Source organism: Bos javanicus, chromosome 9 (assembly GCF_032452875.1).
Source record: "Bos javanicus breed banteng chromosome 9, ARS-OSU_banteng_1.0, whole genome shotgun sequence".
Taxonomy (NCBI): Eukaryota; Metazoa; Chordata; class Mammalia; order Artiodactyla; family Bovidae; genus Bos; species Bos javanicus.
The window spans coordinates 41,686,234-41,699,329 of record NC_083876.1 but is presented as its reverse complement, the minus strand read 5'-3'; the positions used below and the strand labels follow the sequence as shown (position 1 = coordinate 41,699,329).

Sequence of the window (13,096 nt, the reverse complement as noted above, 5' to 3'; positions counted from 1 at the left end):
CCTGAACTCACCCCACGCCACACCAGCAGATGAAGACCAGGGACGGGGCCTGGAGCCTGCTGGTTCATCAGCTCCTCAGGTGCTGCTCGTGAACACTGAGCTGTGATGGCTGGGGTCCACGTGCAGAGTGGAGAGTTGGCAGCACAGGCCCTGTGATGGGCCTGAGCATGAAAGGCAACCTACCTTAGTGAGTGCCATCAGAATCTGCTGCCTGCTCTCAGGGGGCCCTGTGAGCAGGAAGTTGAGAACACCAGGGCTGGGGATCAAGGTCTGTTACTTGTCTCCTTCTGGATTACTCATCAAGAGACTCAGCTCTGAAATAATCATGTGGGGTCTGGAATACATTGCCCAGGGGTAGCAGTCTGTTTTCAGAGGGCAGTGCTTCAAGAAGAAAGTGGGAGGGGTGCACTGGTAGGTGGCTCTTAGAGGGGCACATTGATAAACTCTTATTTTTGAAAGCTTATGATCCCTACCCTTCAGTCCCCCGCCCTCCCCGATCCTACCTCCCCACACTGTTTCACTTCTTCATTAGACAAAAAGATTTTTCTGGCAATATGATGGAATGTCAGAACTACTCTCCTAACATTTGCTTTAACTAAAGCACACATTTAAAGTTTATACTCTTTTTAAAACATAGCCGAAATTCTTATTTCAGAAATTGGAAGCATTAAACAGACATCGTTTTAGAATGCATTTGTAGAAATCTGTGAAATAAGGACATTTCCATCTAAGTAATGAAAAAAGTGTCATTTGTGGTTAAAATAATTTATAAGAGGAGGTAGAAGGTCATTTGTATATGGAAGAACTAGTCCCAAACATCAGTACATTGTTTTAAAATACTGATAGCGAGTGTGTGCTCAGTCATGTCTGGCTCTTTGCAGCCTCATGGACTGTAGCCCGCCAGGCTCCTATGTCCATGGATATCAGCACATTTACTTAAATAATGATTTTAAAAGGATGGCTGTGAATCCTGAAAACAAATTCAGATCTGAAACATCAGGAAGAGTATGTTTTAAACTAGTGGACATAAAATTTATTAAGTTGTGAAAGCAGTTTCTGGTGTGTGATTACACATGGATATTCACTCAAACACTTATGTAATCAAGAAATATTCATGCCAAGCTTAGTGTTTTTCAAGGATGTCTGGCTGGATGCTGGTATAAATGTGGGTTCTGGTAACTCAGGGTGTAATTAGAGGAGCGGGGCACTGGACTTAGTCACATGTGCAGCAAAGGGGTAACGAGATGCAAAGGAGAGCATCTCAGATGCGCACAGAGATGGGCTTCACACAGTCAAGTGAAAATGTCAACCTCAGAGGTAATGGAAAAGCCTCTGGACTTAGAACTGGAAGAGATCAGGACTGGTGTCGAGCTGAGGCTCTCCAGGCCTGGAGCGGCCCCTAAAACCTTTGTTCCCTCCTTCAGAAGGCGATGTAAGCTGCAGGGGAATGTTTGTAAAGTGCTGTGCAGTTTAAAAATAGCACTTTAAAGAGACTATTAGAAAAAGTATGAAAATGGTCAAGAGGTTTTCCTAAAAAAAGTATTTTGTTTCAAAAATACATTTGGAAACATCTCTGATCCCAGGCTATCTGACTATAGGTTATGTGGTGTGTGTATCTACATTTTAGAGGTATTCCAGAAATAGAAAAAAAGCTTCCCAAATATTGAAATCCACTTTAAAGAAATGCTATATTCACTTATTTATGCAAGATTTTTTTTTTCATTAATGAAGAAGATATAGTGTAGATGGGTCCTGCCAGTTTTGAAATTTTGACAGCCACATTTTGCTTATGCTCTTTTTGTGGACTTTAAAACATGGAGATTAATAAAAATTTTAGTAGCTTTACGGTAACTTTTGGATATTTAGGTAAAATCTCTAATTAGAAAAATAGATTAATGAAACAGGAAAAAATGTGATAGATTGAAGCTTTTAAAATATTTTTTTTTCCAAAATAAATATAGGACTTGGAGAAAATGTGTAGAAGGAGAAATGAAGTTAAGACTGTTACTTAGGTTGAAAGAGAGGAGTTCAAGGCATTGTTCTTTATAAATACGCATTCTGTAAGCTCGTAAAAGTGTATTTTCACCAAGTACCAATTTTGCTACATATATTTAGAACCATTTAAAAGCAAAAATCTTCAGCTCCCTGTTATAAAAGATTTTTTTATTCTATGAGAAATTTGTTTTTGCCTTCACCTTGTTAAAGTTAAGGAGTGACACCATTTGCTGTTTTCTGTTTCAGGTGCGCATCATTTGCTCTGCATCAGCTCCTGTATCAAGCTTATTTTTGTGTGATCATCATGACAGTGAGTTGGAGCAAAGCAGAATACTGATGGATGATTTGGGGCTGAGCCAGGTAGGTGATATTAACATAATCTCTTTTTATTATAAAACAACTTAATTGTTTTGGTTTGATGCATGGCTATGTTTTAAAGAACGAATGCAGTATGTATTTAACCACTGATTTGCCGCTTTCTTCTAAAGCCAGTATAGCAGACATATCCTCAACATCAGTAAATATAGAGAATTATAGCCTTAGAGTGGAAGGAATCTTTGTGGTAAAGCGAAGACCAGGGAGGTGGACTAAGGGGCTTGCAGTTACACCACTGGCCAATGGCAGGCCAGAGCTGGCCACCAGGCACCCGTGTCTGGTTCTGGACTCCCTCAGCCACACCATGCTGCCTTTTCTGGATATCCTCCTTCACATCTGCTGGATCTGTAGAGCATATGCTACAGTATCCAATCATGTGGACTGGCTGTTCTAGGACTTTGTGCCTGGCAAGTCCCTTTGCTTAAAAAGAAATCCACGATTCACCTCCTAACCCCATTCTGTAGACATTTGTGGAGCACCTTGGAAGAAAAGTTATGACCAACCTAGATATCATATTGAAAAGCAGAGACATTACTGCTTTTCCATCTAGTCAAGGCTATGATTTTTCCAGTGGTCATGTATGGATGTGAGAGTTGGACTGTGAAGAAAGCTGAGCGCCAAAGAATTGATGCTTTTGAACTGTGGTGTTGGAGAAGACTCTTGAGAGTCCCTTGGACTGCAAGGAGATCCAACCAGTTCATTCTAAAGGAGATCAGCCCTGGGTGTTCTTTGGAAGAAATGATGCTAAAGCTGAAACTCCAGTACTTTGGCCACCTCATGCAAAGAGTTGACTCATTGGAAAAGACTCTGATGCTGGGAGGGATTGGGGGCAGGAGGAGAAGGGGACGACAGAGGATGAGATGGCTGGATGGTATCACTGACTCGATGGACGTGAGTCTGAGTGAACTCCTGGAGTTTGTGATGGACAGGGAGGCCTGGCGTGCTGCGATTCATGGTGTCGCAAAGAGTCGGACACAACTGAGTGACTGAACTGAACTGTGGGTGCCAGGCTCTGAGGATGCTCTGTTGGAAACCAGCTGATGCTGGCCCAGTTCTCCTGGACCTTGGGGGGTCTGGTGATTCACTCCAGGCCAAACAGAAGTGGCTTTGCATTTCCTTTTTCTGTATGAATATTACAGGGTATATTTATCAACTGTAGACAACTGAAATATTAGTAAAAGATTTAAAACTATAAACACTCATCCCCCCCAATGAGGGGAGCCCCATTCTTTCAACCCCAGTGGTAGAAGACCATTTGGAATGAGGAAACCATTCCTTATTGACCTGAGTTGAAATTATGGACTCTCAGGAGTTTGGGGAAATGAGGCCAATAATTGTTTAAATAGTGAACTTTCAAAATATGATTTTTAAATCTACATGTAGAAATACATAGCTGCTTGTGACCCCATTTCTCTGAGAGCAATACATTCAAATAATGTCTTTTGACAATTTGGAAGAATATACTTAAGGGGCTACTTCATCTCAGTGTCTGAAATTCTTTAAATCATTGGTTTTTGAATTTTTCTTCTGATCAGAGTTCAGATACAGGGCAAAGTATGCTCAGCATTTAGGGCCAATAATACATGAAGAAATCCTGGCACGTGGCTATAGGGTCATGCAGTTTTACAGTAGGTCAGTAATTTGGATTTAGGAGTGCAGAACTTTTCTCTGAGAGAGTATAATAGCAAACTCCTAAGGAAAGAGGCAAGATTCAGTGTTCACTTACAGGCTATAGCCTGTGTTGAAATCACCAGTCCCAGCTTATTTGCTAGCCTCACGGAGGGCTCCCTAACTGAACCCTACATGGAAGGATCAAGTGTCCCAGCAGCTCAAGACCAAAAACAGCTCTGGCCTTCCCAAAACTCACTCCCAGACACAATCTCCAGGTCCCTAGAAGACCTCTCAGTCACCCAGTTTGGAAAAAGAGATTAGCCCTCAGGCCTCCCCTTGGGAACGTGGCCCTGACTGTGAAGGTTCAAGGGAGAGTCTTAGCCGCATATTGATATACCGGAACTACTGGGTTTTGTTGTTGCTTATTTCTTTCTTAAAAAAATATGTATTAATTTTTATTTATTTGTCTGTGCTGGGTCTTAGTATTGGCATAACATATCTAATTCCCTGACTGGGGATGGAACTCGGTCGGGCCCCCTGCAATGGGAGCTTGGAGTCTTAGCCAGTGGGCCACCAGGGAGGTCCTGATGTTACTTTTTTCTGGCATGCACTTTTTGAGAAAGAATTCCTTTTCTGTCTGAAATGTCCTTCCTTTAGATTTTGTAGAGAACTTTCATCTGAGCAAAAGTTTTCTTATTTGGATATTAGGGTGTTGTTTCAGCTTTAATTATTCGTCTAATGTTTTCTTCCTGTTAATTTGTTCTGCTAATTGATTACTGTTTTAAATTAGTCGATTCTCTAGTCTAATTTATATTAGCTGATTCTCTAGTCTAATCTAATTGTTGGGTAAAATTAGTTGATTCTCTAGTCTAATTTAATGAAAAAAATTTGTAGAATATTTTATAATCTAAGCTCAAAAAGTATTTTTTAAACTTGTACTTAGTTCTTTAAATTTTTAGTTGCAGAGGTTTTAACTGGTGCTGGATTGTTGTTTTATTTTTTTGATAAATAGGACTCAGCAGAAGGACTCGCCATGTTTACTGGAGAAGAGGAAATCTTTGCATTTCAGCGTACAATTTCCCGACTCACAGAAATGCAGACTGAACAGTACTGGAATGAAGGAGACAGAAGCAAGAAGTAACCATCACTTTTGCGTGAATAAAACTCTAGACAAATGATTACCGCAGGGAGAACTCTTTATTACGGGACTTGAAGGAATCATTTTCTCATCATTAATTATGCACTTTGTCCTCTGGACCATTTTTATCTAAAATTGCTGTCAAAGATATAGTGGTTTAGTAAGTTAAAGCCATTTTTAGGTCTACTTTTTGCCTGTTTATTTGGCCTTATTTCTACATCACAAAATTAAAATCAGCACTCTTACCAAGCTGAATGTAGACAGGCATTTTGGTTTCATATTAAGCTACCTGAATGAACCTTGAATACACACACCAGTAAACGTAGGGTGTCTGGACATCTGTGAGCTTTTGGCTGCCTGGTAGCCGCATGATAGAAACACATTTTTATGAGAGTGGAAGAAAAACACCCTACATTTCAATTCAAAACAAAAAAAGATTTCTGATGCACTTATCTCTGTGATTGTTGGGGCCTGTAAATTACTTTAAATCTCCCAAGTCTTTAGGCTTCCTTACAGCAGAGAGTATATTTTTTACCCTGAGTTCAAGCTTTGCAGGCAGTACCTGATCTCCAGTGGACATACAGCTGACTGAAAAAAAATCAAGGATTATGAAACCATAGAATAAGAAACAGGGGTGTCAAATTTCAACCGACAGGCAGATTCCCCCAACTCTGAGAGCCCGGAAGACAAGCACCAGGAATGGGGACCAGTGAGAGTGTCAGGAGGGGAGCACCCTGGACCACACTAAGCCGCAGAATGGACTCTGCTCGCTGAGGCCGTAAGACCCCGTGCACCGCAGCTCCTTCCCACTGCTCACGTGTGTTTGCTCTGCTCGCAGATGTCACTCCCACCCTTGCCTCTGCTTCTGCAGAGCGACGGGCTTGACAGTAAACGGGAAAGAACGTTCGCTTGACGAATCTACTTAAATGAAATCTGATTTGCCCTCCATGGAAGTCATTCCTTGACTCATTCAAATACAACCTGACTTTGCTAACTGTCACTCACAGAAGGAATCTTGGTTGAGGCTGTTACAAGAGTCTAAATCCTTATTCAAGAAAAAAAAAGAGAAAAAGAATGGAAATCCACAAATCTTGTGAAAATTAAATATTTTGGGAGAGTAGGCACAGGTGAGTCAGTTTAAAGAAATTATTACAATTATCAACATAAACTATGTCATTTATAGGTTAATAATCTACCCATACTAGTCTATTTTGGACCTTAACCTAAGTCAATCAGATGGATAGGTAGGGTACCCAAGAATAGCGAAACATTTAAATCAAAACTTCTGAAAATTAAGTGCAATTTGAAAATATTTTTATTGAAGTGAAACAGTGAGTTCAAAAAGATGTTAAACAGGTTATAAGGGAGAAAGGACAGGAAATAACCACTGTGCAAGATTTATTGCTAGAAATTTCTAAATCTTGCATAGAAATATAATCCTCAAGAGACAATATAACCATCCCTGTTTATAGACAAGAAAACTGAGGCTCAGGAAAGCAGTTTGACTGGAGATTCATCGTTTACAACCACAAAACTCAGGTACTGTGTTTTTTACCATACCACCTCTATAAAAACAAGATCATTTTTAAGAGTAATTCCTTTTTGTTTAATAAATTTACAACAGAACCATTACTTTGTACTCAGTAAGTATAAAATATTTAATTTTAGTCTTTCAATCTAAGCTTTTTGTTTTCACAGTTTTTTTTTTTTTTTGGCCAGATATGTTATCCGTTAATAAAAAGACAGTGTGAATGCTAGACAGACTGACTGGTGGACAGTCTGCTTGATAGAAAGAGGAGCTGTCCCTGAGTGTGTGGGTATATGTGAATAGTCCCCCACAAGTTCTGTTGTACAAGTTCATCTGAGGTCAGGTATTTGAAACAAGAATTTGATTTTTCCATAGAAACAATAATGTGATGTTAGTTAGGGCCCTAGCTAAATGTACAGAAGCTTATGGAGTTCTCAGTGCAAATGCCTTATAATTTTGGTACTAAAGAACTTAAACTCCTTTTAAAATACAGTTGCTGCAAGGTAAAACTATAGTTCAGGTTCCACCTGAGTACCCAGATCATGTCTACACTTTTGTCCTGCCCTCTAGGCCCCTTTTCCTGGACCTGGTGGGACAGGCCATGGCAGAAGGGGCTTGCTGAGAGTGGGGTCTGTGGGGATGAGAGGAGGAGACAGTGTAAGGGCCTGTTATATCAGCCTAAGTTCCAGAAGGAAAGAGGAGGGAGTATCAGGAGGTAGCTGGAAATGGTACAATGTTATTCCATCTCCTCTCCACTAATTGTTTCATAAAAAAGCCTACAAGAAAAGAAGCAAAAGCCTTCAAGAAAACCTGTTACCTTGAAACAATATGGTAGTTCTGCTAAAAAGGAAAGTAATGCCAAAATGAGAGGAAAATGACTCCTAGATCGGAAAGCATTTCAATATATGTGTTGTTTCTTCCAAGTCCTGCCCCAGTTGCCGTCTCAGCATTCCAGTCTTTCTCCCTGGGATCATGTGAAATCTCTCAGAGCAGATGCTCTGTCTCTCCTTTTGAACTGCTTTTAATTTGTACTTGAAGATGAGGTTTGAACTGACTGTTGCTGTGTTACACTCCCATTCACTTAAGAGGTGACCAAGGGTCATGCTGAGGGTTTTTATTGTTGGGAAAATGCCTCCAAAATGATCACTAATTTCCAAATTTAGAAGAAATCAAGTAGAGAAAAAGCACATTTTAAAAAGATAGAAACATCTGATCACTGCATTATTCTTGTGTTTCTTTAGACAATGGATAGGCTTATCTGTTAACATCAGTAATAATGACATGGTAGACTTAAAGAATTTTTAACCTATTTCTGATGTTTACAAGGCTCCAAAGACTAGTACTGTTCTAATCAAATTTATGTATTTTCAGTGGGATTTCAAGTTTTAGTCATAAGGCATTATTTTATGCCTTCTGAATATATTTCTTATACCTATAGGTGTGCAAATAACATAATTTAAAAATTACTTGGAACTTGGAAAATTAAAATTTTATTTGTAAAATATGTAAATGGACATACTCATATCCATTTATTTATTTAGCATTATCTAAGAAACACATTGTGCTTACTGTGTGCCAGGCATGGTTCTAAATGCTTTATAAATAAACTATTTTGATCCTTATAATAATTCTATGGTTATACCACTTGCAGACAGTGAAGCTGAGGTACAGAAAGTGGGTCCAACCACATACTGAATTGCTAAGATGTACGTTGGAGTCAGTAAAGTGATCAAAATAGTGACTTAATAAACTTTCATGTAACTGCTCCTGTCCTGAAAACATTCTTCTTACTCCAAGTAACTTGAGCCTACAGTTGCAGCCCCTTCATCTGGGATAAAAATACCCTGAGGAATTGGGGTCCTGGGTCCTGACATTTGGGTTCCTGATCAATTATGAAACTCTGGTAGTAAGTCTGTGACCTTGTATATAACTTTCCTCAGATCCACTAGTCTCATAAGACATCACTGGCTGGTAGAAAATTATTTTCTTTGGACATGAGTCTGTTAAATTTTTCAAGGCAGATTCTTCTTTCTCATTGGCACAGCAGTTCATTTTCCTGGAACAGAAAATTTAAAATAATCCAGTCTGTCTTCTTATTGAGTCTCTGCTGCCTCTATATTCCTCTGCACTAGAAACTTCACATTTGTCACCTCATCTCCTCACTGAACCCAGTCAAACGTATCATCTACTGACCTGTTTGTTGTGTGCGACAGTGTGAAACTCCAGAAGGATATCTATCTGTCCGTCTTCCAAGCCCGCTCAGGAGGGCTGCAGAGGTTGTCTGAGAAGCTTCCTCTCAGGGCTGTACTTGTTGGGGCCGTATCCATTGAGAGCTGGTCTCTCTGATGCACCTCTCTTTATCCAAGTAGGTGGGAAGGGCCCTGAATCTGGTTCTGCCAGCTTTTGCTTCGTGACCTTGAACTAGTGCTTTGAGCCTTGGTTTTCTTATCTATAAATGACGATAATAGCCATTTCATAAAGTTATTCTGAGGATAGTTGGTAAAAAGCACTTTGCAAACGGTAAAAGATTAAAGGAATATTAGTTGTTATTGACTGTAATGATTTTGATCAGAAAGCAACAATTAATGCCTACTCTGCTTTGTAACAAGAGATGACCAGTCCTAACCCGGTATGGTCTCCAGCAGAAGGGAGAGGTGTACATTACACGGCTGGACAGCTTGGGCACAGAGTTCTGGCCTAATGAGATGCTGTGAAGATTGTTAATTTCAAACCCATTCTTTCAGGATTAATAAAGAAAATTGTTTGGTGAACATCAGAGATTTCCCAGAAAGAGAGCACCATCTTGTGGTCAGTGAGAAGAAATGACAGCAAAAAAGTCTAAGAATCACACAGAGTTGGAGAGTTGTCAAAGTTGCTGTTCCCAGGCCTACCTCCTACACTGGAGAGTCAGATGCATTTGGTGAGATGTGGGGATCTGGTCTGTACTTGGTAACGCTCCCCGTGGGATGCTAATGTGAAGCCAGGGTTGATAAACCCTAACCACACACCCAGTATCCCCACGGAGGTGGGCCTATGTGGGTCTCCTGACTCCGCACCAGGGCACTTCCCAGGGAGACAAGGCTGCTGCTGTGACCCTCAGGGGACCTGGGGCTTGGGACCACTGGCACACCAAGGCCTGCCTGCTGCCTCCCAGAGCCTGTTCCTCTCCTTCCTTCCTTTGCTTTTCCTCCTTCCCCCGACTCTCCTGCCTTCTCCACCCCTACTAGTAACAGACTGGCTGACCCAGCATTGCTTCCCACTTTGCAGAACACTCGCTTCTATTCTCTCGTTTCGTCTACAGCAATTCTCTGAAAGTATGATTATCCCTACCCCCTATGAGGAAACGGAGGCCCAAGGTAACACAGCCAGGAAATACGTTTTCTAGTCCCAAATCCTGTACTAATGGCCTTGTCTGCCCGCATTTACTGAGCCATTGTGGACCTTGAGGGTTAGGACAGGAAGGATGTGGGTGTGGAGGCATTGAAGAGGGTTGCTCCTCACAGCATCATTTAGATGGCAGAGACCTGGAAAATGGTGATTGGCAAAACTGTGAAGTATCAATTGACACAATCATTATGTAAAAGCAGGTGTTATCATCACCAGTCTTTTTGTCTGATGAGAAAACTGAGTGTCAAAGAGATGGATTAACTGGAGGCCGCCTGGAGTCTGTCACTAAGGGAATGCATTGCTAAGGAATGTGGACTCTTCCCACAAGGAAATCCTCTGCAGCATCAGAAGCAATGAACTGTGTTTATGTAGGGACAACAGTCACACACCACTGAGGGAGAATTAGATTCAACACCATTAATACAAGCTTGGAAAGTGAAACTGAAAGTTGTTCAGTCATGTCCGACTCTTTGTGACCCCATGGACTATACACAGTCCATGGAATTCTCCAGGCCAGAATACTGAAGCGGGCAGCCGTTCCCTTCTACAGGGGATCTTCCCAACCCAGGGATCAAACCCAGGTCTCCCGCATTGCAGGAGAATTCTTTACCAGCTGAGCCACAAGGGAAGCCCCAAGTTTGGAAACCCACATATAAACACTAAATATTTTTCTAAGGCACAAAATCTAAATATATTTATGGCACTAGATTAAAGGAAAACAACATACACTAGAGTGGATGCTTAAGGGAGGAAGGAAATTAGGTTGAATATGGTAGATAAGAGGAAAAATAAAAATGCTGCCTCCCCTGGGCAAATGATGTCAACGTATCTTAAACTGAGGCATATGATCAACACAATTTGTTGCACCAGAGGTCCCTCAAAAGACAGAAGAACGGAAAATATTTTGGACAGAGTCGTCAGAATTTCTCCAGCACACCTCCAGAGAGGTGCAAAGACAACAGACATTTTTGGGATTGGCGGTGAGGCTTTGTAGAAAGTCTGCAAGAGTGGGACAAATGGGATCTAATTAAAGTTAAAATCACTTGTACAGCAAAGGAAACCAGTCCACAAAATGAAAAGACAACCTACAGACTGAGAGGAAATATTTTTAAATGATGCTTCTGACAAGGACTTAATTTCCAAAATGTACAAACAGCTCATATAGCCATATTAAAACAAACAACCCAGTCGAAAAAGGGCAGAAGCCCTAATTATATATTTCTCTAAAGAAGACATACAGATGGCCAACAGGCATAAAATCAAGCAGCACTAGAGCATATGCATATCCTGACTCACAAGGAATCCGGACACTCTACTCATCCAGGGGAAGGATCCAGAGGGCCTGACAGAAGGGCCAGGGGGCAAGAACAGAGCGCTGGAGGAGTCAAGAGTGTACTTGAGACCTTGTGTTGCTAAACCTTCCATAACTTATCACTACTCTTTGGGCTTCATCTATGAAGCTTTTTCTGTGAAGCTGTCTTGCTTATAATTTGATTAAATAGTGTACAGATATAAGTGGCCAATAAACACATGAAAAAAATGTTCAATAATTCCTTAGGGAGTTGCAAATAAACCCACAGTGATCTACTATTACATACCACTTGGATGGCCAGAATCAGAGATAAAATGAGGGTTGGCAAGGAGGTAGAGAAACTGGAACCTTCAGAAATTGCTGGTGAAAATGTAAAATGGTTGCAGCTTTGGAAAATAGCTTGGCAGTTCACAACATGTTAAACATTTGAAGTTACTATATAGGGACTTTCCTGGTGGTTCAGTGGTTAAGACTCCAAAATCCCATGGAGCAGGGGCCTAAGTTTGATCCCTGGTCAAGGAATTGTACTCATTTCACATGCTAGCAAGGTAATGCCCCAAATCCTTCAAGCTAGGCTTCAACAGTACGTGAACCAAGAACTTCCAGATGTACAAGCTGGATTTAGAAAAGGCAGAGGAACCGGAGATCAAGTTGTCAACATTTGTTGGATCACAGAGAAAGCAAGAGAATTCCAGAAAAACATCTGCTTCATTGACTATGCTAAAGCCTTTGACTATGTGGATCACAACAAACTGTGGAAAATTCTTAAATAGATGGGAATACTGGACCACCTGACCTGCCTCCTAAGAAATCTGTATGCAGGTCAAGAAGCAACAATTAGAACTGGACATGGAACAATGGACTGTTCAAAATTGGGAAAGGAGTACATCAAGGCTGTATACTGTTACCCTGCTTATTTAATTTATATGCAGAGCACACTGGATGATTCACAAGCTGGAATCAAGCTTGCCAGCAGAAATATCATCAACCTCAGACATGCAGAAGAAACTACCCTTATGGCAGAAGGCGAAGAAGAACTAAAAAGCCTCTTGATGAAGGTGAAAGAGGAGAGTGAAAAAGCTGGTTTAAAACTTAGAATTCAAAAAGCTAAAATCATGGCATCTGGTCCCATCACTTCATGACAAATAGATGGGAAAAAGAGGAAACAGATTTTATTTTCTTGGGCTCCAAAATCACTGTGGACAGTGACTGCATCCATGAAATTAAAAGATGTTTGCTCCTTGAAAGAAAAGCTATGACAAACCTAGACAGTGTATTAAAAAGTAGAGATGTCACTTTGCTGACAAAGGTCCATTATAGCCAAAGTTATGATTTTTCCAGTAGTCATGTGCGGATGTGAGAGTTGGACATCCAAGAAGGCGGAGTGCTGAAGAACTGATGCTTTTGAACTGTGATGCTGGAGAAGACTTTTGAGAATCCCTTGGACAGCAAGGAGATCCAACCAGTCCATCCTAAAGGAAATCAGCCTTGAATATTCATTGGAAGGGCTGATGCTGAAGCTGAAGCTCCAAAACTTTGGCCACCTGATTCAAAGAGCTGACTCATTGGAAAAGACCCTGATGCTAGGAAAGATTAAAGGCAGGAGGAGAAGGGGACAACAGAGGATGAGATGATTGGATGGCATCACCGACTCAGCAGACATGAGTTTGAACAAACTCTGGGAGATAATGAAGGACAGGGAAGCCTGGTGTGCTGCAGTCCATGGGCTCACAAAGAGTTGGATACAACT

The 13,096-nt window shown here is 41.0% G+C and overlaps 1 protein-coding gene across 1 annotated transcript in view; it reads left to right on the top strand.

Annotated features, from left to right (window-relative positions):
- The window catches only part of AFG1L (AFG1 like ATPase), a 198,098-nt gene extending 189,685 nt beyond the window's left edge, over positions 1 to 8,413 (top strand). The window contains exons 12-13 of the mRNA XM_061427653.1: positions 2,242 to 2,355; positions 4,994 to 8,413. Coding sequence (XP_061283637.1) covers positions 2,242 to 2,355; positions 4,994 to 5,122 — 243 coding nt within the window. The 3' untranslated portion in view covers positions 5,123 to 8,413. The remainder of the gene's footprint in view (positions 1 to 2,241; positions 2,356 to 4,993) is intronic.
- The last annotated feature ends 4,683 nt before the right edge of the window (positions 8,414 to 13,096 follow it).